At 38.5% G+C, this 24092-nt stretch overlaps 1 protein-coding gene and 1 long non-coding RNA gene across 2 annotated transcripts in view; both read right to left on the minus strand.

Annotated features, from left to right (window-relative positions):
- Nucleotides 1–166: 166 nt before the first annotated feature.
- LOC114580789 lies at nt 167–863 on the minus strand. Its single transcript, XR_003702355.1, has 2 exons — nt 721–863; nt 167–629 (listed from the first exon to the last, which is right to left on the minus strand). It is a non-coding gene; the product is annotated as an uncharacterized LOC114580789 (long non-coding RNA).
- Nucleotides 864–2679: 1816 nt separating this feature from the next.
- The window catches only part of LOC110100844 (long chain acyl-CoA synthetase 6, peroxisomal-like), a 40801-nt gene continuing 19388 nt past the window's right edge, over nt 2680–24092 (minus strand). The window contains exons 12-20 of the mRNA XM_020828537.2: nt 16989–17118; nt 16747–16865; nt 6525–6648; nt 6359–6445; nt 4201–4304; nt 3704–3789; nt 3336–3422; nt 3030–3116; nt 2680–2929 (exon numbers count right to left, since the gene is read on the minus strand). Coding sequence (XP_020684196.1) covers nt 2828–2929; nt 3030–3116; nt 3336–3422; nt 3704–3789; nt 4201–4304; nt 6359–6445; nt 6525–6648; nt 16747–16865; nt 16989–17118 — 926 coding nt within the window. The 3' untranslated portion in view covers nt 2680–2827. The remainder of the gene's footprint in view (nt 2930–3029; nt 3117–3335; nt 3423–3703; nt 3790–4200; nt 4305–6358; nt 6446–6524; nt 6649–16746; nt 16866–16988; nt 17119–24092) is intronic.

Below are 24092 nucleotides of genomic sequence, written 5' to 3' on the forward strand. Positions count from 1 at the left end.
TCAAGGGATCAAGTGAGCAGGGGTTTCAATAACTTCAATACTGCTGGGTCTAGGAAGATTAGTGGTATTTGTTGATACCCAAGATTATAAAGAAAAAAAAAAAAAAACAAGATTTCATTCTTCCTATATCTTCCTAAGGGGAATATTTCTCCCCAAAAAAAAAAGGTTAATTCTCAAAAAACGTTACATCTATGGAAATTAATGTTTTTGTTTTCTTAGGTATATAGCATTTGTACCTCTTTTGGTTTGCCCACATAACCGAGAAAGATATATTTCTAGGCGTTGGGAACAACTTTATTGCTATTAGGTTTGCAATTGAGTACAAAGGCAGCATATCCAAAATTCAGATTATCTCAAGCACGGAATTTGACATAATCAGAGATCCTAATACTGTAATACAACAAAAATCGCAATGAAAACCACGCCAACAACCTCTACAAAGATCTGCAGCCCCAACGCCAGATCATACACTCATCCGCTGCCGATCCACCCAACCATCACTCCAATTCAAACTCCCAAGGCGCCAATCAGTCATCCACCGCATGTTCAAGATGGCTGCAGAAGCCGAGCAGACAAACCAATCGAGACAACGAGTCGAATTCCAAATCTTGAAGCTCCAAGCCTCATAACTGATGCCAAAAAGTAAAAAAAGAAGAAAAAAAAAGGCATATTGGGCGGGAATGTGTGTGTGTAAGAGAAAGAGGGAGAGAGAGGATTTACCAGGAATAGCTCGATACATCGGAGATAGGGAACGGCGGGATCACCACCGGTCGCCGCCTCTACTACTTATACTCCACTCTCACTTTGCTGTCGAGCCCAAAGCCTCGGCCGGACCAGATCAACGCCACGCTTCCTATGAACCTTAGCCCGCCTCATGCGCGCGGATTTATATATAAATTCTAAAATCACGTGTTATAATATAACATTTTAAATGAAGAAATTTAATATTCAAATTAAAATATATATATTATTTTATTTTTTAGATAAATATATCCAAAGGATGATTTCATATCAAAGTACCCACACTTCAGATTTCAAATTAATTTTTTAAATATGATCAAATAAAATTTATTTCAAAAACTTTCAATCAATATTGAGAATATATTATCACATCCCAACTCCAGAAGGTTATTCACCCCGACAATACGGGGACCAATGAAGAAATAAAATAAAATGTGTGGACTTAACAAGTAGGAAAAAGTGCATAAATCAATAATATAATCAAATATGAATTCAAAGAAACTAAATATTTATTTATTTTTTTGGTTAAAACTAAATATTCATTTCATTAATATGAATTCAAAGAACAACACATTAAAGTAATAGTACTAATACAAAAAAAAAAAAAGAAAGAAACAAATGATATGAAAGAAACTATCCAATTCTCAAAATAAATATATAATAATATACTACAAAATATCAAATATCAAATATAGTCAATTGTTGATAGCTCGGCTCCTTTGGTGATGGTCCACTAAATATTATGATAGGGCCTAGATGACGGTCCACTAAAATAGGGCCTATTATAAAAAGTAACAACGAGTGAGTTTGACAAATCAAACTCAACAAAGAACTTCTATCTATTAAAGTATAAAGTGTAAAAATAATGAGACATACAATACGATCACTGATCACAAATGCTTTAGCTATAGAGCCATTTGGGCTAGACCATTGGGTTAAATAATTGGTTAGAAGACAATTGTCACGTCCTTACTAACAGAATATTATTTGAGAATATATCTTAATAATATTCTTGACTGGACATTTGTCATTTGTCCTTTGTGAGCTAAAGTTATTCTATAATTCATTGCCCTCGTTGTCAAATAATTTCAAAGGTAGGATAAATTTTATTTTATGTTTTGAGTTATTAATTTTTTCTAAATATTTAGCTTTTAGACAATGAATTTTATAATTCTTAAAAATTTTGTGGATTGACCCCTTTGGTCGATATTTATTTTTAACACGTTGGTCATCAAAGTTATATTGAAGTTACTTTATATATATTATTTTTTAGATTTGGATGTATTTAAAGAATCACTTTTAACACAATCATCATTAGAGATAAATTAAAATCAATTTAAAAAAAAAAATTATATTTTGTTGTGAAAGAATTCAATTTTATGAGAATTAACACCTCTAGTTGCCATTTTCTTCCAACACAACCATCATAGAAGATTTTGGGAAATTTTGTCTTATTATTTGAGTCTTATCAACTTTTTTTACCTAACATGTTTGCACAATTTTCAAGACTCGCATACTTTTTAGGGCCATGACATACTTCTCAAAGAGATTGAGGCAACAACACACTTCTTAAGGTTGATGCATGCTTCTCGAAGCGACACCCTTTTCTTCGTTTTTTGCACGCCCTCAAGGCAGTGGCATACTTCTCAATATAATAACATGCTTCTCAAGGTTGTTGCATTCTTCTCGAAAAAATAACATACTTATTAATGTGGCATACTTGAGTTTGAATATTTATATTACGATGCTTACGAAGCTTTAAAACACTTGTATTTAATTATTTGCATGAGCATTATCATTGAAATGTGCACAAAACCCTTAATTTTCAATTTTAAATGAGTTTTCTTTTGCCTTTTGATTGTTTGTACATGTGTTGCAAATCAGGTGGCATTAAAGGCGAGTCAACTTCCTTTTGATTTAGATAGGAGAGATGTTTACTTCATTTACTTTTTCAAATTTTCATTCAACATGGTTCATAGATTTTTCAAAAGAAACCATATGTTAAAACCATCAATACAAATACAATTTTATTTATTGATACAAGTTGATAAATAATGTGTTTATCTACTCATTAACAACATAGGGGTCATAATGATGACTTCTGTGGAGATGGAAAAGATTTGGACAGTTCTTCATACATATTTGCAATTGCTGTTGCAAAATAGGCCTTTGCCTGTGGCCTCTTGATCTATTAAAACACAATATTGGGGTGAGAAGGTCGCTCTATTTTGCAAGAAAATGGTTATAAAGTAACCCAAAAAAAAAATTTTTGAATTGAGTTTACTTGCCTTGAATGTTGGGGTGAGGAGTCCATTCTCCATGGTGAAAGGATCCAGTACTAGAGTAACAGCTTTTGCAAATTCAAAACCCCTCAGCTGTTAAAAAGATTGGAAAATTAGAACTTTCTCTACTGATGATTTAAGTTTTGCAAAGTGAGAGCAGAAAGAACAATTAGGTTTCGTTTGAGACAATTTTCTTATTGCTTCTTAAAGCAGCTTTTTAGTACAAAAATTTTACTTTTTTACTAAAAAGTTATTTTAAGAAGCACTAAAAAAGACGTTTCCCAAACGAAACCTTACATATTATAAAATGACCTGAGCTTGCTTTCCAACTTCATCCATCTCAGCAAGTACAGCGGCTCGTGCTCTTGGATCAGAACACAGTTGTTCAAGGCTGTCATACTGCAGTTTTTGAGTCATTTTAAAGATCAAAAATTGAATAAAATAATATCAGAGAGATCTAAGTTGCTATATTTTATTATAGAACATGAATGCTTGTGATCCCTAATAGTAAAGTTTTCAGGCACCTTTACATTGTAAGAAAAACTCTCCTGATTACAATCAAATAGAATTATAGTTCATAGAGGAATCAGTAAAAGAACTAACCAATGAGTAAGATCTAGTCGCAAAAAGAAGGAAATGGCCTTTAACTGAAACTAAAGCAAGAGTAACAGAGGATTGACCTGGATTCGTTCTGTTGCAGCCCACATCTTCAAAATCTCAGGTTCAACTGCAACTACTGCAACTAGGCAAGACTTAAAGCTGTCACCTGCAATAAAGTAGCAATGTGAATATTCACATTTATTTTCATGGAATTCATGACGCAGAAATCAGAGGCTCAACTTTAATAAAAACTGAGGGTGGAACTAAAAGCAATTGTTTGGTCAGCTGAGGTTCAAAACATGAAAATAATCCCTCTAAAATGCAAAGATAAGGCTACATATATCAACTACTTGCCATACCCTGTACGGTTTTATATATATATAATGCAGAGGTAACAATACCTTAATCAACAACCCCCAAACCTTACTTCGAAACAAAAACAAAAAAACCATAACCTGAATACGAGGGATCCTCTCACTCTAAGTATGCTCAATATAACAACAACAACATCAATCCTTTATCTCACTATGTGGGGTTAAGCACGCTCAATACAAAACCAAATTATTAAATAACTAACCATATACAAAGCACTGGGCAATAAACTTGCACTTCGCATATACATTTTCAATCTTCTCAGGAGCAATGTACTCCCCTTGAGCCAGCTTAAAAATGTTCTTTTTCCTGCAGTATAAAAAAGCTCAGACTGCAATGAGAAAACTCCATTTACATATTATTTTATTACCCGAACAAATTAAGTCTACTGATATGCACTGATAGTGCACTAACAAAAATCAATAAATTAGAGATCAAGTAATCATATGAGATTAAAAAATTGCTACATATATTTGAATACAATTCAGAAAGTGTGATGAAGGTCGATCTTATGCCATATTGTGTAACATGGAAAACAATCTGTCATTTGGAGTGTATAAAACAACCCAGATCTCTCTCAAAATAAATAATCATCCCAATACTTGATTGTAGTCAACACAGACATGTCTTAGGCAACTAGAAAACATTCAAAAAGCTAAATACCGTGACCGAATTGCCAGAACATAATAGATTTAAAACCACATACTGAACTTAAAAGGAATGAAAATAAGAATTTTTTTTATAAAAAAAAAACCTAAATTAGTGGCTATTTCTATATGTTTGGAGATGTTTATGTTGATATTTTGAATGATAGAGGAAAAGAAAGAAAAAAAAAAATTTACTTGGAATATTTAATGGTTATTTCTATATGTTTGGAGAGGTTTTAGTTATGTTATGTGAATGTTTTAACTTTTACTGTCTGACTTTCGTTCCCGTCTCGTCTATGCAAACTCACCGGGCCGGGTCGTGACACACACCATTACTTCAGGGTGAACCCACTCCTATTTTTTGAAACAAAACTTCCTGCACCGATAATTTCTTTTTCCTACACTTTGTTTGAAAAATTTGTCTTGGCCGTCAAAGCTTAGAGATAATTCTTTGACAGCTCTAATTGATTTTGATTGCTGCCAAGTAATTACCACACTATCTTGGCAAACAATTTACTAAAGGATTTTCTCTTGATGCTCATATTATGAGAATGGTCTATCAATGTACATGATAAAGAGTTCTCCAAATTTGATAATTCTAAGGAGCCTCCTATTACCACAGCTTGAGTTGTATTCCCTCACTTTGTATCCACTATATTAATCAATCTAAACTATACTTTTTAGAATCAATTTTTATGTAAGTGGATGCTGCTAATGTTGGACTTCCGACTATTTGTGGACCGGGTTCTTAATGCAAAGTCTTTGGTCGTGATTATACTAATTGTCTTAAGACCCACTTAAAACTTAGAAGAATTTTGTCTAGAGGCCCTAATGTTGAGGATTGCTCGCTTGCGGCTGATTTTGTGTGGTTAGCTCTCATAATCAATAGGATCCTTCCAACTTGTTGGGAAATGCTCCATCAGCCTTAGTTCCTATGGGATGTTCTCATTCTCTGAATACTCCTTCAATTTCTTCTCTTTAGTTAGTATCTTCTACTGTTGTTGTAGGTTTGTTGGATGTTGCTGTCCCCCATGCACATCCATCTCAGGCATCATCAAACATTTATGTTGAACCTCCTGATACTTAAAGATCCATGTCTAGGGGAACACTATGTTAACCTATTGAGAGTCTAGCTATTATTCCAACATTTAAATATGCCAAATTCAATAGGAGAAATTCTATTAGTAATATTATCAGATAACGAATTTAACTCTTTAGCCAATAGCAAAGAGTATAATCAAATAGCCAGAGTTACAAATATACAAAATGAAGCAAATTGTCCAGTACAGAACACACTGCTTAGCCACAAAGCATAAATGCAAATTTTTTCCATTTCTGCTAGAGACACAATCAAAGCATAGCTTATATAAATCAAAGCAAACCTATCCACGCATCCCAGGAATAACAAATGAATTGAAGTTGCTAATTTTAAAGAACCCTAATTTTGCTAGGCCTTAGAAATTAATATTTTAACGTTTCTGTAAAAACTGTTTCTTGAAATATAGAAACTTGTAGCCCCATTCAGCGGATGATTGATGGGATACATCTACGTAATACAACAAGACCTTCAGTTGCAGTTTTAAATCCATGAAGAGAAGGAAAGAAAGAAAAAAAAAAGTATAACTTTAAGAAGAATGCAAATGGTGAATTTTTATCATATTAAAAAAATTTACGAAGTTCAAAAGACACGAAATGAAACAGTAAGGTTTACTTTACCTGTCAATGATTTTTAGACGTCCTCCAGGTAACCATAAACCAATATCTCCCGTATGCAACCATCCTTCCTCATCAACGATCTCCTTCCTGTGCATTTTCATAAAAAAAAAATTCAATTTCACTAAATTTTGAGGTAAATCTGATTTAAGAACAGGTAAAAAATTACGTTTGCTCATCATCTTTGTAGTAGCCTTGAAATATTATAGGCCCCCTTACACAAATTTCACCACGAGGATAAGGATGATCTTCAGAGGTATAGTTCATTTCAGGAACGTCAATGAGTTTGATTTCTGAAGTAGAAAAAGAATGTATTATGGGAAGCCGGTCAACTGTAATGTTACAGCAATAACATTATAGTCAGATATAGCATTAGTAATGCACGCATTTCTTCCTTAAGGATCATGATATTTGCCCTTATCCCAACTATTTGAGTCAGCTTTCTGAATATTCATTGTCCACTCATTCCAAGTGCCATATGAGCTTATAAATTTATGTTGCTCAATATTTATGCACAAAGCCAAGTTATCGTAGGTATGTGAAAACTAAAAAATGACGTAAAAAAACTTGAATCCCAGTAATCTCTAAAACCATCAACATAAAATTAGTTAAAAACCCTAAAATACAATATAGGCAAAGTGATACAAACAAATAAAAAATATATTGGGCCCCCAAGTTTGCTGGCAACAAACTAAAGGGGCGAGAAGTAGCCTATAGGCACCGATAGCTACTACATAACTGACGAGAGAAAATGAGCAAGAGCCAATCAGGAAAAAGACAATGAGATCAAGTCGAGAAGAGAACAAAAGAAAATGACATAACGACCCACTGGAGCAAGCAGTCACCCATAGGAGCACAAGGCGAAGCGATATATTTTTAAACCTAGGTTTTAAGAATGCGAGTTCCATTCGGGTTACTTTTGGGTTTCCGGGTCAACACAAATCAGACCAGATTTTAAAAATGTGTTATCTTAGGGTTTGTTGAGTGGGATCGGACAGGGAAGTTGATTGGGTCGGCTTTGGCGTCTGTGTGTTGTGGAGTTAGGCTGAGTATGGTGCTGGAGGTGGGCTGCTTGCGACTTGGAGTGGATATGATGTGTCGGTTCCCCAGGAACCGACTCAACCTCAGCCGGTCCAGGTGGGGCCGACCCTTGTATACAAGAGGCGGGTCAAACCGCCTCCTTCCTACACCGCCTAAGGAAGGGGCCCACGCCCAATTTGTTTGGATTTAATTAATTAAAAAAAGATTTGATATCTTTAGCATTAAATAATAATATCTTATATTAGGAAAGTGAATTTAATTAATTAAAAAGATTTGATATCTTTTGAATTAATTAAATACTATCTTATATTAGGAAGTTTTTAAGGAGGTGGAGAGGGCTATTTAAAGGGCATGAAGGGATTAGGGCTAGACATGCTTTGGTTATTTTCTTGTAGTCTTGTTGGCGTTTTGGGATCTAGACTCTTGTCTAGAGATTTGGGAGAGACGATCCTCCTCTCGAATAGAGGATCAATTGTATCTTTTCTTCTAGCTTATTTTGCTTTTGAGTATTTAATCAAGTTATATTATTTTCTTGGTTGTTTCATCTCCGATCTTGGGTATTCTCGTTGTTTTTACCAATTTTGCATTAGGGTTGCTTGCGAACTCAAGTAGATCTGATAGGATTACTTGCGAACTCAAGTACTTCCTATCAAATTGGTATCAAAGCAAGTCGTGGGATCAGTGGAGGGCTGATTTCGGCAAATTTCAACGTTGAATATTTGTCCGGAAGAAAGGCGGATTGCTGTTTTTGGAGTTTCAAATCCAGAATTTGTGATTTTACAAACTTCGCATTGCGATGGCGGCCAAAAAGGTGGATGCTCTGAAAGAAAGGCTTGAAGGGGTGACGAATCAAATCAAAACGACGGTGAGGAAAGGATTTCCTCCATGGAAGGACAAGTCACCGATCTCTAAGACATGATGAAGAAGATGTTAGAGATTCAAAACCAAAACGGAGGGGAAGGAAAAAGTATGAATTCAGAAATTCGTAGGGAGGAAGATGAGGTGAAAATCATGGAAGGATAAAGAAGAATACCCCATCTTGAGTCGGAGGGATGCTATGGTCGCCAAGGTGCTTATTTTGAAGACAGAATGGGGGATTTCGAAAGGGGTTTGGGCTATGGCAGAGCAAGAGAAAACCAAGAAACATGGGGTGCACCTAGTACTTAGGAGAGGGAAAACTATGGAAGATTCCGGGGCAATAGGGGCGACCAGAAGGTGAGGAAGTTGAAGATGTCCATATTCGAAGGAGAAGATGTGTATGGGTGGATTTACAAGGTGGAGCAATACTTCGCCGTCAGTGGGCTAACGGAGGAGGAGAAGCTGACCGAAGCCGGATTGTGCTTGGAAGGAAGCCTTGTTGTGGTATCAGTGGAGAAATCAGAGGAGGCCTATCAGGAACAGGAGGGAATTCAAAGACTGCATAATAACGCTTCCAAACCGACCGGAGAGGAGATTTCTATGAGCAGTTCTTTGCTCTGACGCAGGAGGGATCGATAGCGGACTACCAAGAGCAGTTTGAGCACCTATCTAACAGGGTGGAGTGACACTCAGATACAATATTGGAGGGAAATTTCATGAAAGGGTTGAAGGCAGAGATCCGAGCAACAGTGAAGGTTTTGATGCACTGTTACTTGGGGGAGGCTATGAAGTTGGCCCAACTGGTGAAAAATCATAGGAATTTGGAGAAGGGAGCCAAGAGTAGCAACACCGGGGGCACTTACAGGATGAAGACCACTCATCTAGCATCTAAAGGTCCTATAATAGGAGGGAGTCGAGAGGCCACCAAGGAGAAGATAGGAGGAGGAAGCAGGGGAAATTTCAAGCGGCTAACGGAGAAAGAGATGAAAGAGAAGAGGGCTAAGGGGTTATGCTTCAGGTGCGATGAAAAGTACATGTCAGGGCATCGGTGCAAGGATCGAACTCTTCAGGTTCTCACCGTCTGTGATGACGAGAAAACTGAGGGAGGTGAGGAGGAGACAGAGGAGGAGATGGAGGAAAAGCTACACTTGGATATTGCTGAGATTTTCTAAACTCAGTGGTAGGATTCACTACGAATCACACCATGAAAGTGAAGGGAGAGATAGAGGACAGGGAGGTTGTGGTGCTGATTGATAGTGGGGCTACTCACAATTTCTTTTCCACCCAGGTCTTCGACCAACTGAGAGTGAGATTGATGTACACTAGCTGTTACGGAGTAATGATGGGTACGTAGAAGGTAGAGAAAGTTCAGGGGATTTGCAGAGGAGTGTGACTGACGATCCAGGGGATACAGGGGGATGAAATGGCTGCAAACTTTAGGAGACACCAAAGTGAATTGGGGAGCGCTCACGATGGAGTTGACCGTGGATGGAAGGAAGGTAGTGATTAAGGGAGATGCGGGGCTTTCCAAATCCTTGGTTTCTCTTAAAATAATGGTGAGGGACGTCTAGTTGGCAGGCGGAGGGTATTTGGTGGAGTTGCATAGTTTGGAGGGAGCGAGATTGGAGGAGGGAGGAGGCATACCCCTCTCCATTCAGACATTGATTCAGCAGTTCCAAGAGGTGTTTTAGCCACCTCAAGGATTGCCACCGCAGAGGGAGCAGGAGCATGTCATAGTGTTGAAGGAGGGAGTGGAACCCATCAGTGTCCAGCCTTATTGTTACCCTCGGTTATAGAAGAATGAAATAGAAAGGTTGATTAGAGAGATGTTGGAGGCAGAGATCATCAGACCCAGCATCAGTCCTTTTTCTAGCCCCATTTTATTGGTGAAAAAGCAGGATGACAGCTGGTGTTTCTGTGTGGACTACAGAGCACGTAACAAGGAAACTGTACCTAACAAGTTTCCTATATCATTCATTGACGAGCTGCTAGATGAATTGAGTGGGACCGTGATCTTCAGCAAGATTGACTTGAAACTGGGTTACCATCAGATCCGAATGAAAGAGGATGTACCCAAGATGGCCTTTAGAACTCATGAAGGACATTATTATGAGTTCCTGGTGATGCCCTTTGGCCTCGCCAATGCTCCCGCTACTTTCCAGGCCCTTATGAATAAGGTTTTCAAACCTTATCTCAGACGATTTGTACTGGTATTCTTTGACGACATCCTTGTCTACAACAGGACAGAAGAGGAGCACTGGGAGCATTTCAAGAGAGTGTTAGAAGAACTCCAGGAGCACTACCTGAGGGCTAGTTTGAAGAAATGTTGCTTTGCACAAACCAGTGTAGAGTACTTGTGCCATGTGGTATCAAAAGGAGTGGTAGCAGATCAATCCAAAATTGAAGCAATGCTAAAGTGGCCAGTGAGGAAAAATCTGAAGGAATTGAGACGATTTCTAGGACTTATGGGTTACTACAGGAGGTTCGTTAAGGGGTACATCTCCATAGCATGACCACTCACTGAACTGTTGAAGAAGGATGGATTCCTATGGGAGGAAGCGGCCACATCAACATTTGAGAGCTTGAAGAAGGCGATGACTACGGTGCCGGTCCTAGCCTTGCCAGATTTCACTCAGACCTTCATTGAGGAGACAGATGCTTCAGGGTACGGGCTGGGTGCAGTACTGATGCAGATTCGTAGACCCATTTCCTATTTCAGCCAGGTATTGACTGCTAGAGCCCGGCTGAAATCAATTTACGAGAGAGAATTAATGGTCATCATTTTTTCCATCCAGAAGTAGCAGCCCTACCTACTTGGGAGGCATTTCATTGTCAGGACTGATCAGCGAAGCTTGAAATATCTGCTGGAACAGCGGATGGTGACGGAAGAGCATCAAAAGTGATTGTCCAAGTTGCTAGGGTACATTTTTTGAGATTCCATATAGATCAGGGGTGGAGAACAAGGCGGCAAACGCTTTGTCCAGATGTATGGGGGAGCTGCAGACGATGGCACTATCCATTCCTTCGATGCTTGACTGGGAGGCCATCATGGAAGAAAGTGCTAGAAATGAAGAATTGGGAAAGATCATGTCAGAATTGCTGAAAGAGGAGGGTAGCCATCCAGGGTACTCATTAGAGGGAGACAGACTGTTATACCAGGGAAGATTTGTGATTCCCCGTACCTCGATCAACATCCCAAATTTACTCTAGGAACTTCATGGAAGCACAGTTGGGGGCCATTCATGAGTGCAGAAGACCTACAAGAGACTAGCGACCGAGCTTTACTAGAAGGAACTGCATAGAGATGTAGAGGAGATGGTGGCAAGGTGTGAGATCTATCAGAGGAACAAATATTTGGCTATGTCGCCAGGGGGACTACTACAGTCGTTGGCGTTACCAGGACGAGTATGGAAGGTGATATACATGGATTTCATAGATGGGCTTCCCCATTCAGAAGGCTTCACAATGATCTTGGTGGTGGTGGATAGATTGAGCAAGTATGCTCATTTCATCCCCCTCCGACATCCTTACACCGCGGTGACAGTGGCTTCAGCATTCATTAGAGAAGTGGTCAGATTGCATGCGGTTCCAGAAGCGATCGTGTCAAACAAAGATAAGGTATTCCTCAGTCATTTTTGGAGGGAGTTGTTCAGGTTATAGGGGACAGTTTTGAAGAGAAGTACCGCTTACCACCCACAGACAGATGGCCAAACGAAGGTGGTCAATAGGAGTCTGGAGACATACCTGAGATGCTTTGTGTCAGAGACACCCAAGCTATGGGTCAAGTGACTATCTTGGGCAGAGTACTGGTATAACACGTCTTTTCATTCTGCTTCACATATGACCCTATTCAAGGTGTTGTACGGACGGGATCCCCCACACTTGGTGCACTTTGGGAGTAACAGTACCCCAGTGTCATCAGTAGAGGAGTACTTAGAGGAGAATGACCAAGTACTAGAGGAGTTGAAGAGGCAATTATTGAGAGCTCAACAAATTATGAAGAAATAAGCAGATGGGCATAGGAAGAACATCCAATTTGAAGTAGGAGAGAGGGTGTTCTTGAATCTCCGACCATATAGACAGAAGAAAGTCGCCAACAGGAGGAACGAAAAACTGGCTCCAAGGTATTTTGGGCCTTATGAAGTGCTGGAGAAGATTGAGGCAGTAGCATATCAATTGAAATTACCACCAGTAGCAACTATACATCCGATTTTTCATGTCTCACAGTTGAGGAATGTCATTGGTGACTACACAGCCAGTCTCGAGCTACCAGCAACACTTACTGAGGATTTAGAGGTGACTCTAGAACCCTTAGAGCTGTAAGGGGTTCGTCAAAACAAAGATGAAACTAAGGAGGTGTTGATCAAATGGAAGAACCTCCCGGATTACGAGGCCACGTGGGAGCCATATGAGATGATAAAATAGCAGTTCCCTTTTTTTCACCTTGAGGACAAGGTGATTCTTTGGGAGGGCGGTATTGATATGTCGATTCCCCAGGAACCAACTCAACCTCAGCAGGCGCAGATGGGGCCGACACTTGTATACAGGAGGCGGGTCAAACCGCCTCCTTCCTACACCGCCTAAGGGAGGGGCCCACGCCCAATTTGTTTGGATTTAATTAATTAAAAAAATATTTGATATCTTTTGTATTAAATAATAATATCTTATATTAGAAAAGTGGATTTAATAAATTAAAAAGATTTGATATCTTTTGAATTAATTAAATACTATCTTATATTAGGAAGTTTTTAAGGAGGTTGAGAGGGCTATTTAAAGGGCATGAACGGGTTAGGACTAGGCATGCTTTGGTTATTGTCTTCTTATAGTCTCATTGGCGTTTTGGGCTCTAGAATCTTGTTTAGAGATTTGGGAGAGACGATCATCCTCTCGAATAGAGGATCAATTGTATATTTTCTTTTAGCTTATTTTGTTTTGAGTATTTAATCAAGTTATATTATTTTCTTGGTTGTTTCATCTCCAATCTTGGGTATTCTCATTGTTTTTACCAATTTCACATTAGGGTTGCTTGCGAACTCAAGTAGATCCGATAAGATTATTTGCGAACTCAAGTACTTCCTATCAGGATACATAGGAAAAATGGGAGAGAGGGAATGTTTGGCTAGAGGTGCTCAATTCCGCTTGATGTGAGAAAGATCGGGTGAAGGATCTCGGCTGGGGCTAATTTGATCGGCTGCTCATGAGGTGGAGCGAAGATGGAGGTCGAGATCGGCACAACAAGTGTGAGGTTCTGCGGGTATGGGAGTTCCATACAGAGTGTTTGGCTGGTTGCCTGCGTGCGAGAGTTGGAGTTTGTGTGTAAGAGGGAGTGGAGGATCGATGTATGAAGAGCTGGTAGTGGGAAATCAGTGTATGAAGAAGAAGAAACAGTTGAAGTCTTTTGTTCTCGTTTGTGTGCGAATGTCTCGTAATCCATGTCGTTGTCGACTTGAAACCTGTGAAAAATGCAAATTTACGCTCTCTCAAATAGCCCAATCAATATTGCAGTCATTCTTAGGTATTTTCAATGTTTCGAGCGCAACGGTGAAGTTCGTTTTGAGAACGGACGTCATTTGGGCAACGTTGTGCCCGTTGCGCTTGTACTTTGCTGATTTCGACCACCTTCATTCAATTCAACAAAGAGGGGTCCTACCTTGGCTAAATCCGACGCTTTCATTGCATCAACGCAATCCGTTTGACAATCAAAGGTCATTTGGATAGTTTCGTAAAGCGTCGAGCTTGCCGATGATCGCGCTCGTTGATCGTCACTTTCGCCACCTTTGCTCGCACTATATTGGTGGTTGTGTCGAGATCACCACTCTCATTGAAGCTTCCAAGCATAAATTGAAATTTCCATCTCTATTAGCTTCTAAAGGGTGCTTCTTCTAAACTTTATAGGTGACAGATTTTATGAAACTTGCATATTTAACTAGAGGTTTAATGCATTTATTCTTCTGGAAGCGCAAGTCTAAAATTCTTAAAATTGGGAACATAACTTATTATGTGTGTGTGTCTATATATATTGTGGGCTCCAAAAATTCGGCCTCGGCCTCCCCGCCGCGCGTTTTCTTTTTATTCGGCGAGGGAGTTTTAACGGAATAAGTTCCTGGGTAAATTTTGGAAGGCAGATGGGTTTGTAGATAAGACACTACCCAGAGATTTCGCCCTCATTTTGTGAGGACTTTATGATCTGAGTTCTGGTTTCCTATAGGCGCAAGCCCCTATAGTTAATTACCTCTCCCACTAACGAGAGAGAACTTTTATATAATGTTAACTAATTACATTAATTAGTAATAAAATAAAACTAAAAAAAAACAAAACAAAAAAAAACTAAACCTATATCTAAAGGCCGGCTGGAGCAGAGCAAGAGGGACGATCGGGTTCGGCCTCGCGTGAGGTAAGAGTTGGAGAGGGAGCAGGGAGATCGGGTTCGGCCTTGGTGAGAGGAGGAAGAAGGTAAGTCCTCTCTCTCTCTCTCTCTCTCTCTCTCTCTCTCTCTCTATTTCTCTCTATTTCTCTCTCTCTGGATCGGGAGGAGCAAGGCCGTCGGGATGGAGATCGGAGAGTTCGGCAGTGGGAGAGGAAGATAGGGAGGTTCGGCCGGAGTTGACGTCGGGTTTGCTGTGTGGAGTCGGACAGAGGAGAGGGTTTCAGCACAGTGGGGTTCGGCTTCAGGAGGGCGACGGGATTCGCGAATGAGGAAGAAGCAGAGCAAGCGTCATGGGAGGAGTTCGGTCGGCTTTTAAAGACGCGAAAGAACCTCCTCGAGCAGAGTTTGAGCAAGAATCACGGGAATTTGACTGGAGCGGCGCCGTTTGCAGCGGGATTTCGGCACGACTTCGAGGATCCGACGGTCTACAGGTTAGCTAATTTTTGGTTCTTTTCGTTTCTTTATACAAAGGTCTATATATATATATATATGACAAAGTTTATTTAAAATTAATTGTGTGAAGGTCCCTTGTCATTTAAAATTTCGACAGCCTCCTAACATCCCCTCCTCTCATAGGAAGGTTGGAAGGCGCTTGTCTTTCAATCCGCCCAACCGAATCAAAAATATGATGGCATGAGGGCTTCGGGATAGATTATTCCCGACATAGGTCTTTGGGTCATCAATTACTCAGCACCTGCTATGTTTTTTTTCTCTTTCTTTTTTCTCTTCTTTCTCTTTCTTTTTTCCAAACACTCTACTATTAAACTCATATACTCATGGGGAGTTGTCGAGACAGTGGTTGGTTCAGCCGGTCAAAAGCAGAGAGTGAGCGGGGTCGAAAATGGGCTTCCTCCGTGCAAAACAGAGTCATGAATCACATATGGAGGGTCGGGCCGAAGGCATGGGTCGAAGTCGTGGTAATGGATACAAGCGCGAGCTGAGATTGGAGATGCAAAGGTGCACGGGCACGGGTTGGAGTTGATCGCGCTGGTCACGTGCAGGGTGAAGGCGTGTGCCTCGAGCGGCGTTTCAGGTTGGAAGCACGAGCAGGACGAGGTCAGGAGAGCAAGCGAGCTGCGGCTGGGTACTACATATGTGAGTGCGAACAAACAGAGGAGTCGAGGGCCTCTTGCATGCGCCTTTGGGGAAAAAGAGGGAGAACAGAGCATTTAGGCTGGGGTCTCGGTTGCGACAGAGACGAACGAGCGAGAGGGATAGGGATCCTCGCCTACGAATCAACCGAGAGAGCGAGAGAAATTGCAGTTTCGTGCATGAGAGCTGAATGGAAAGGAGATAGCGGGTTTGGGTGTCAATATCATGCCCCATTTTGACCCCCTTCAGTCAACCTAGAGCATAACAAAGGAGGAATTAGACAGATACATTTCTCACTAACACCCATCCTAACTACTTCCATTAAGATCAAGTGAATAGGAAATAACCTATCCAGATTGTCCCTATGTCAATGAAAGAGTAGACGTCAATTAAGAACCCTCTAACAGGGGCAAACACTCTCTAGCTTGGTCTGCTTGGGATACCTGTGAGGAGAGGACCTACAATTGCTAATCATGCTCCCTAGATATTACTACTCAAACTCCTCCAACATTGGCAAATTGGATCTACTAGTAGACATGGAATGACCAAAATCATTGGAATCATAACCGAAACTACCTCCATATCCCCAAATATCACCCATCTAACAAAAGGTGTACCTAAATATTTGAGCCTAAGCAACAAACTAAATTGTAAATACCCTACCATAACTATGAGGGGTTGTTATCTATGGGGGCTAATACCCATAAAAATTTATAGAAAAAAATAAATAAGCTATGATTCATAATCATGGGCAATCTGGTTTACTGTATTCAACATGTCTCAAGTATAATAACTCTCCAGCGCTCCATTAAGCAGGCTTAAAAGAATTGCTTTTCCAAAGCAATCATCAAGATATACTAAATCGTTTAAATAAAAAGGTTTTTGTTATCCATAAAGATGCCACAATGTTACATTAGAAACGGTAAGGTCAGATGCACTATGACAATTTTGAAACCAAAAAAAAAATGCTAACCACAAGCTGGATTTGGAGAACCAACATGACCAGCTAAGGTGTCATCCTCATCCATATTACTTATTACACAAGATGTTTCTGTCATCCCATAGCCTTCAATAATATGGCTTCCAAAGCATCTGCAAAAAATTGCAAAAAATATATCATAATAAGGGGAGCTATCATAAGACAGGATGTTCTGAGCAATTTCACTATATATATATATATATATCCATTGACTAAACGGGCTTCAAAATGCATACATTTTAAGAAACTCCAAAACATCTGGAGATAATGGTGAGGCTCCTGATGACATTATGCGAATCCGCCCTCCAAGTTTGTCCCTAATTTTGTTGAATACTAATCTATCCCAGATTGGAGATGGTTTTTTTCCTAAGAAAATTGCATGAATTAAACAATTATAAAAATAATAGAAATGATGCTTTAGAAAACTAAGAACGCGATGAATCAAGTCTATGATTTTATTTTATTTTTTAAATCCTCGAATAAAAGAAAAATATGTATAAATCAAAAAATGCCAACTTTTTCTTGCACAATTATTCAAGAGAGCAGTGATAAATTAAACAAGTCTCATTTGCTTGATAGACTACGTGGATATTTATTCCTCGAAGCACAGAGAGATGAAGAATAAAAAATTTCTCAAAAAATCAAATAAAATCATATCCATAAAAAAAGAAAGTATCCATAGCCACAATATATCATGTCAAAGATGCATTTAGTTGCCCTATAAACCAGGGGCAAACAACCTAAGATACAAATTTACACAAGAACTTAGAAACTATTTACAAGCTAGGATAAGGATAAGAATAAGTTGGCATAGGACATTTAAAAATATTTTAAATGCCTAATATTTAGGTGGGAAAATTTTTTTTAGAATATGCTGATAAAAAATTGATCATACTGTCTCAAAGTCATTAAACTTGCTTTGACTTTAGAGTGATATATGGAGAATCACTTAACATTTAGAAGCACTCATATCAAAACAACTCCAATGGATTTGAAACCCAACCTGACAAAAATTTTGATCAGGAGATAACTGAAAAAACATGAGACAACTATTTTCCATAGTTCACAAATAAAGCACAAACAAATCAAATAAGTAGATTAACAAAACAAAGAGACAGAAAAAAAGGAAATACTCACCGTATAAAGAATATCTATATGGTATACTATAATATCTCATCTTTCCAAAAAATAATGCATAATTTTGAAAATTCGATATGGCATCCAACTATTGTTTTTTAAATAATGAATAGGATAGGCCTAATTATTGTCAAAATATTATAGAGTGAATGCTAAATCAAACACAAATGGTTTAAGGTGTTTCTCCTAGCATTTTGAACATAGAGCTCTTCATCCATTTATTCATATACCTTGGTTAATTTCGATTGTAAAATGCATTTTTTTTTAATCTCTCTCATACTTAATCCACATGCAGCCAAGAATTATACTAATCATGTTGATAGCCTGCTAGATGGAAAGCATAAGAAATAGGAAAGCTTTGTTAGGATACCAGTATACCACCAGCAAGATCATCACAACTTATTAACCCAATTGGCGAAAAGTAGGCAAAAGTTAACTAGATATAGAACTAATATTAGATTTTTCAAATCAAATATGGGGATTTTGGAAGGGAAGGTGAAAAAATTAGTGAACAAAATAATTAAAGAAAAGCAAATATCACATATTTGCAGGAAACAAAATGGAAAGAATAAAAAAATTCAAATACATTGGGAGGTTTATAAGCTATTGTCCATAGGAAGGATAAAATCTAAATAGGGTCAGGATATTAATGAATATAGATTTGAAAAAAAAAAATTAGGAGAATAGAGTCGATGATAGTGTAGGTTTTATTTTATGAATTAATTTTAAGGCATTAAAAATTAGTAGGGCTAATATTCTTAATGTTGGAATCGTAGACTGAAAAATTATTTTTGGCAAGAAGTGGATGAACAACTACAATGTATGCCCATGGAAGAGATTTATTAGTGATCACTTAAATAAACAAATAGGCTCTATAAGATTCATTGCGAGAGGATTCACTATGGACACTGAATAGGGAATGGAAATATGATGAGAGAAATAATACTTTATTCTGGAGTTATTTATGTTCTTGAAAAACCGAGCAGATACTTTAAGAAACGAGAAATGCACTTAATTTCTTCCAAAAGTGAACCTGCCAATCACAAAAAAACTTTATATTGCTGGCAAGGAAACAAATTGTAAGAATGATAAGGTGATTCCAAAGGAAAGTTCGATCACAAAATATAATTAGCACATATGGATGTATTCCTATACCTATGGAACACTCAAAACTTCCATTTACAAGACTAACACTTAAATTACTTCTATTAAATATAATATTACCAAAATCTTGAAAAAAAAAACAAAAAAATAACACTCATATTTTTCAGTTTCATTAAATACTTTTTGGTTAGATCATGGCATATGCAAATACACGAGTTTGCTAGCTTTCTTTCTTTTTTTATAATATACGAAAATAAGGATAATTTAGATAGTATGTACATAATTTTGGAAGAAATAACTACTCAAGGATAGACAAGGCTGTTACAAGGGGTCATATTGAAATTTTATAGTTGCATCAAACTTGTTATGGGATACAACGGCTAAAATTGTGAGAATTTAGATAGTCTAGAAATAAGGATATTTTGCCAAGCACTGAGAGATTAAAATTTTTTAAGGAAAAAAATAGCATTTTTAAAGAATGGTAATTAATAAAATACAAGAGCAGCAAACAATAACTAAAAAAAACTAGATGCTAGCAATGTATTAAGTATTAAAAACTTGTAATTTTGTTGATTTGAATATCTTCTAAGCACAATAAAAGAAGGAAATGTTATATATAAAACGGCTAGCAATGCATAAGAGCTCTAATGATGTAGAACGGGGGGTAGTAGAAAATTAAAGAGCTAAAATTTCATCTCAGATTTCCCTTAATTAATGGATTTGAATTTGAAAATCAAATAAGAAAAGAAGGGAGGGAAGAGAGGAATTAATTATCTCATTAATTGGGGCCTTTAATTAGGATAGAGGGGAGAGAGAGGGCCGGCCAAGGAGGAGGCCGGAAAGATGTCCAGATTCGATGCATGTATCCACATACATTGAATAGGGGGAATTACATTCAAATCCAATCATTTAATTCATCACTAATTGGGGGGAATTTCCTAAAATAGTTGTAGGATATTTAGAAAAGACTTTAAAATTCAAATTCATTTGAATTTGAATTATGAAATCTTTCTAAATAAGATAGGGGCTAAATTAGGAAGATGATAATGGGGTAATTGAATGATTCTTTAATTAGAATCTTAAATTAGGAAAAGGATGAAAGACCTTTCAAATTTTAAAATTCAAAATTAAGATGTGGGAGGGAATTGTGTAATTAATTCAAATTAATGAGGGAAATTCAAATCTCAAATTAATTTGAAAATTCTCAAATTGCTTTGAATCAAATTAGGAAAGTAATAAAAAGATGATTGGGAATTGGAGCCTTGGAGAATTGGTGGGGTCGCCGGCGGCTAGGGGAAGATTTAGCCTGCGGCTAAAGAGGAGGAGGAGGTGGCGGTTTAGGAAAAATAAGGAGAATAAAAAAAAGATAAAACCGTTAGCCCGAACGGTTCCTGCGGCTGACGGGTGATGCGTAGCCCGAACCCATCCTGTAGCTGGTGAAAACTATGATTCCCTCCCATAGAGATCTCACTAAAACTCTCCCAAAGAACAAAAGTGTAGAACAATTTTAAAAAAAAAAACTCCATCATTATCCAAAACAAGAGCAAGGGTCTCTATATATAGGCCTTAAAAGAAACTAAAATATAACTTTGACCCTTGGACTTACAAAAGACAAGACCCTTAAGGGTAAAAATAGAAAATGCATAATTAAATCAAAAATACAATTAATAAACTAAGATAAAAATGGAGGGGTCTTGGTCGTGGATCTTCGTCTTTTCCTTTGATTAACGTACATCGTCGGATGTCCGCATCATTCTCCCAAGGTGGAAAAGAGCTTGACTCCGTCGAGTTCGCATCCCGGTTAACCATGCTCTGATACCAAACTAATGTAGAGCAGGGGGTAATAAAAAAATTAAAGAGCTAAAATTTCATCTCATATTTCCCTTAATTAATGAATTTGAATTTGAAATTCAAATACGAAAAGAAGGGAGGGAAGAGAAGAATTAATTATCTCCTTAATTGGGGCCTTTAATTAGGAAGGAAATAATTAGGATAGAGGGGAGAGAGAGGGCCGGCCAAGAAGGGAGGAAAGATGTCCAGATTCGAAGTATGTATCCACATACATTGAATAGGGGGAATTACATTCAAATCCAATCATTTAATTCATATTTGCACTAATTTGGGAGGGGGGAGATTTTTTAAAATAGGCGTAGGATATTTAGAAAAGACTTTAAAATTCAAATTCATTTGAATTTGAATTATGAAATCTTTCTAAATAAGATAGGGGCAAAATTAGGAAGATGATAATAGGGTAATTAAATGATTCTTTAATTAGAATCTTAAATTAGGAAAGGGATGAAAGACCTTTCAAAATTTAAAATTCAAAATTAAGAGATAGGAGGGAATTGTGTAATTAATTCAAATAAATAAGGGAAATTCAAATCTCAAATTAATTTGAAATTCCCGAATTGCTTTGAATCAAATTAGGAAAGTAATAAAAGGATGATTGGGAATTATAGCCTTGGAGAATTGGTGGGGTGGCCCGCGGCTAAGGGAAGATTTAACTGGCGGTTAAAGGGGAGGAGGAGGTGGCGGTTTATGAAAAATAAGGAGAATTAAAAAAAAAAAAAAAATAAAACTGTGCCGGACACTTCCTGTGGTTGACGGGTGATGCGTTGCCCTTCACCAAGGGACTTCAAGCCACAAGCTTGGACCCATCCTGCGGTTGGTGGAAAGTACAATTCTCACTAAAGCTCTCCCAAGGAACAAAAGTGTAGAACAATTTTTTTTTAAACTCCATCATTGTCTAATACAAGGGAAATGGCCTATATATAGGCCTTAAAAGAAACTAAAAGACAACTTTGCCCCTTGAGCTTACATAAGACAAGACCCTTAAGTAAGGGTAAAAACGGAAAATGCATAATTAAATCAAAATTACAATTAGTAAACTAAGATAAAAATGGATGGGTCTCGATCGTATATCTTCATCTCTTCCTTTGATTAACGTCCACTATCGGATGTCCGCATCATTTAAAGACTTTGCTCAAAGTCAATATAATAAAAATAAAGATAATACGATGGGAATTAAAGATGCAGTAATCAAAATCAAAAAGTACAAACCATAGATTGATCTAAAAATATAAAATTGAGTGAGTTCTTAATACGAAGCATAATGGTAAAAGTTTTGGTTCAAATGCAACCCCATCATGATTTGGAGATTTTGAGAAATAATGCATTAGATTGATTACCACAATTTTTATGTGTAATCAATATATAAAGGCTGGAAGGATGAAAAATCATTGTAGAAGAAACAATTTAGTATCAATTTGAAACAAAACATATGTTCAAAATTGTGACTATTATAAAGGAATAAAACATAAGAGTAATACAATGAAGTTATAGAAAATGGTATTGAATCAATACCTTACTGTTGTGTCCTGGAGTATTCGCGGCGGTAGAGAAATATATAGTTTAACGTATTAGCATTGTATGAAGATCCAACACACAATCAGATAAGTGAGAGGGTGTAGCGTTCATAAGAAGCAGCAGAGTTTTTACGTGGAAACCCCTGAAAAAAGGGGGGAAAACCACGGGGCCTGACCCAGTTTGAATGAATCCACTAGTATTTGCATTCGATTACAAATGAGGCCATTCTTTAAAAGAAGGCCTTGGCTTGATGTCACAAATGTACATCATATAGAGCACAATACATGGTGGGAGTTACATAGACATACTTGTTTGGTCGGCATGACCATAGTTGATAGGTTGGAGGCCGGAAAGACCGTTGTCTGGTGATGGACGTCAGAATGACCATAGTAGGTGACGGAGGTCAGAAGGACCGTAGTCGGCAGTATTCTGGTAGAACTCTGGGCATCATGTAGTGGTCTGGTGAAGCTCAAGGCCTCAAGTAATGGTCCAGCGGAAGTTCAGGCCTCAGGTGATGTTTTGGTGGAGCAAACGGCCTCAAGTGGTGGTCCGGCAGAATTCTGGGCCTCAGGTGGTGGTCCGGCAGAAGTTTGGGCCTCAGGTGATGTTCTGGTGGAGCACACGGCCTCAAGTGGTGGTCCGACAGAAGTCTGGGCCTCAGGCGGTGGTCCGACAGAAGTCCGGGCCTTAGGTGGTGGTCCGGCGGAGGTAAGGCCTCAAGTGGAGGTCCGTAAGAGCAACGGCGTTAGGCGGTGGTCCGCCGGAGGTGAGGGCCTCAAGTGGTGGCCCGTCGGAGCAACGGCGTCAGGCGGTGGTCCGCCAGAGGTGAGGGTCTCAAGTGGTGGTCCGGCGGAGCAACGGCGTCAGGCGGTGGTTCGGCGGAGGTGAGGGCCTCAAGTGGTGGTCCGGCGGAGCAACAGCGTCATGCGGTAGTCCTGCGAAACTCCCGCAGTGGTCGAGGAGGAGCTTCTTCCTTCTCTTGTCCTCTTCTCTTCTTGCTCCGATCCCCTTTCTAAGGGAAATGAGGGGTCTATATATAGATTTTCTGGAGTGACATGGCACGTAAATAGGCAAGATATCAGGGGTAAATGTGGAGTGGTTGGATGGACGACCGATATTGAATTCCTTGATCGTGTACCGTTCGTCAGACATTTGAAGGCCTTAATGATGTCGGAATTTGGCGATCTTGGGCTCGTTGGATTCGTCTCGTCGAGCCGCTCGATTCGACTATAAGCTCTTCAAGTTTGAAAATTGTTTGGTAACTCAAACTGTGGTACGAAGCTTCCAACAGCGCTTCGGGTCCTTAATTTGGACTCATTTGGGCTCGGATTGAGTTGAATTTGGTGTCGTTGAGTTTGTATTTACGAGACGCTCAGTTTGACTGTAAGTTTGTTGAAATCGGAGCTCAGATGATCCAATATTTAATTTTTTAAGTTTTCGGCTTAATTTTGCATCGAGATTCGCGCCCGATCAAGATATTTTTTTGGAGGACGTATCACTTATGAAAACCACATTAATAATAGAGAAGAAATTCAATTTCATGTAAAATAGTTTATGAAAAAATAGACACAAAACACTCTCCCCCTGTCTTGTGTGCATCATACAAAAAGCTTACGCCAAAACAGAACTCGTCCTCTTCACCTTCCTTTCCCACTATCATTTTTCCAAGCTGAAAGAATTCGTTTCTGTTAACTTACATGCACAACTCGAGAGAAAAGAAGCCACGAATTAAA

The sequence above is a fragment of the Dendrobium catenatum genome, unplaced genomic scaffold, assembly GCF_001605985.2.
Source record: "Dendrobium catenatum unplaced genomic scaffold, ASM160598v2 fragScaff_scaffold_1271, whole genome shotgun sequence".
NCBI lineage: Eukaryota > Viridiplantae > Streptophyta > Magnoliopsida > Asparagales > Orchidaceae > Dendrobium > Dendrobium catenatum.